Raw genomic sequence first — 2,631 nt, 5'->3', positions numbered from 1 at the left:
AAATTAATTATGACTTAATTATTTTAATTAAGGGCTTTAATGGTCCACATAAATATAATAAGATATCACAATCATATAAATCCTTCAATCTTGAAATGAGTAGCCAAATAGTTTACTTGGATTTAATTTAATTTAAAAGGTATCATTACAAACAATCTTTCATAATTTAACCTTCATAAGAGTTATAAAAACTGGATTTACAGGATTTATTAAATCCTGCTTGAGTTGAATTCTATTTGCAGCCAATTAGCAGCTTAGGTTCAAATTTGGTCAAATCAAACCGCATATAGTTTTAATACACCAAATGATTATGTGATCGTAATGTTAGGTCGCTCGTTAATCAGCTAGGGATGAGCTAATCTGATATAAGTTACAATTAGGTTGATATTCATGCCACATTTTGTCAAAACCTACACCATTTACAGGCCTCTACTTATTCAATCTATAAAATATCAATTCTAGGGATAAGCTTCACTGCAACTACAGACTAATCTTCAGTCATTCAGTATTAATCAAGAAACAATGCAAAACCATATCGTGGTGAAGCAACTAAGGATGAGATAGCAGTGAGGAACTAAACATAAAGGGCTATTTTCAAATTTTAACTGAAAAAAATAAGCCCTAAAAACTATTTCTCAATTTCATACTTCATGAATAGGACTTCTATTATATCATAAGCCAGAAAATCAAAAATAGAAGTCAACATGCTAAAACACACATTGGTAAGTTAAAAAGCCAAAAAGGGCACAAAACTTATTGTCGCCATAAATAATTTGCTAGAAATCTTAAGTTTCAAGAAATTCAACTAATAGAATTAATCGATTTGCCTATATTCCTACTTAAATTGCATGATTACCTTCCTGCAGGTAGACATTGGGTCTTCGGAGTAAAATGGTGGGTAACCAACAAGCATTTCATACATAATTGCACCAAGAGACCACCTGATTAATATAAGTTCACAATCAGACAAACCGAAGGAAAGGAAAAGAAAGAAGAATCATGAGAAAAAGATAGCTATATGAGAAAATTAAGAACCGACCAATCACACTCCATGCCATATCCTTTTTTCAGCAGAACTTCAGGTGCAATGTAATCAGGTGTTCCCACAGTTGAATAGGCCTGCTTCCATATAAGGAAATGTAAGTAAGAATGCCAATCAACAATCCGATATATTCTTTGAACAAAAAGGGAGAATAGTGAACATTAGCAATTCATGAATATACTTTGCCCATTTCTATTTCAAAAGTTTGAAACTCGGAACAGGCAATAAAAATAAGAAACAGAACAAAGACAAGCGGAGGAACATAGTATTTAACCAAAATTAAAAGCAAAAAAAACGTAGTGGCAATTCTCTCAATGAGGCTAGACAAACTACATTTTAATGAAACATTAGGCACAATGCAGAATTTTTAAGGGAAATTTTTAGTTGACTTTCTTTTTTTTTATTTTTTATTTTTTATTTTTTATTGTGCTTTAGCAAATTGTTGAGACCAAACCCAACTAAATTCGTGTAAATGAAGTTTACTCTCGCTGCAAAAACTTTTAAAGGGAAAAAAAAAGCATCCGAGTCCAAAGTAAGTGATGAAAAGATGCAAAGGCAAGAAACCTAAATTTGAAGATCATGATTTGCATGGCAATGCAAACATATTACCAGCATCCGTCTATTCTTTTGCCAATGTAATAACTGCTCCTGTTGTGTACGCTTTGGTGCAGTAGATGTGCTCAAATGCTTATGACCATCTAATGGAGCCTTGGTACCCACTCCATGATCAGGCTCGGTCAGGTTTGGAAAGCTACTACTATCCAAAGGTTTGCACAAACCAAAATCTGACAGCTTCATATGGCCATTTCGATCTAACAATAAGTTATCTGGTTTAATATCCCTGTTGGAAATAAACAGACCATATTCTGTGTGATTACACTTGAATGAAGTAGTGGGGGGAGAATAACAATTTCTGAAACATTAGTACCTATGTATGTAATTGTGTTTATGTATAGATTCAATGGCCAATACAGTCTCCGCAACATAGAACCTGGCCTCATCTTCTGTTAAGGTGTCCTTGCGCATCAGCAAAGTCATCATGTCACCTCCAGGAAGATACTCCATTATAAGATACAAATACTCATCATCTTGGAAAGAACAATAGAGTTTAACAATACAGGCACTATCAACCTCTGCAAGAAGATTCCTTTCAGCTTTAACATGCTCTACCTACAAAACAGATGCATAAAGTTCAGCTGCTTTCACGGAAAGCAATGAAGCAAAAGATACACATCAGCTGCTTTCACGGAAAGCAATGAAGCAAAAGATACACATGAAGATACCTGTCCTCTTCTAAGCATCTCAGATTTTTTCAATTTCTTCATTGCATATACATTACCAGTACTCTTCTCCCTGCATAATCTCACCTGAATACAGAAGAAAAAAAAGATGCAAAGCTAGATAGTCTACAGGCCAGAATGCTAAATAGATATCAATGGCAAAAAACCAAGAAAAATTGACCAAAATATACACTATTTAAATCAAAAGAAATTAATTTTTTTAGCTATTTAACAATTCAAGCACTGAAAAAATACGATGAGATACAGGGACAAAATATTATATCTGGCAGTGTTGGCAACTGGAAAGCA

General features: G+C 33.7%; 1 protein-coding gene across 1 annotated transcript; it reads right to left on the bottom strand.

Moving 5' to 3' along the window:
* Positions 1 to 820: 820 nt before the first annotated feature.
* LOC110037480 (serine/threonine-protein kinase tricorner-like) lies at positions 821 to 2,430 on the bottom strand. Its single transcript, XM_020742135.1, has 5 exons — positions 2,326 to 2,430; positions 1,971 to 2,212; positions 1,652 to 1,883; positions 1,040 to 1,119; positions 821 to 941 (listed from the first exon to the last, which is right to left on the bottom strand). Exons 1-5 carry the CDS (start codon positions 2,365 to 2,367, stop codon positions 836 to 838), a joined length of 702 nt encoding a protein of 233 aa, XP_020597794.1. The 5' UTR covers positions 2,368 to 2,430; the 3' UTR covers positions 821 to 835.
* Positions 2,431 to 2,631: the final 201 nt, after the last annotated feature.

Source organism: Phalaenopsis equestris, unplaced genomic scaffold (genome assembly GCF_001263595.1).
Source record: "Phalaenopsis equestris unplaced genomic scaffold, ASM126359v1 Scaffold220106, whole genome shotgun sequence".
NCBI lineage: Eukaryota > Viridiplantae > Streptophyta > Magnoliopsida > Asparagales > Orchidaceae > Phalaenopsis > Phalaenopsis equestris.
This window is presented reverse-complemented; position numbering and strand designations above follow the sequence as displayed.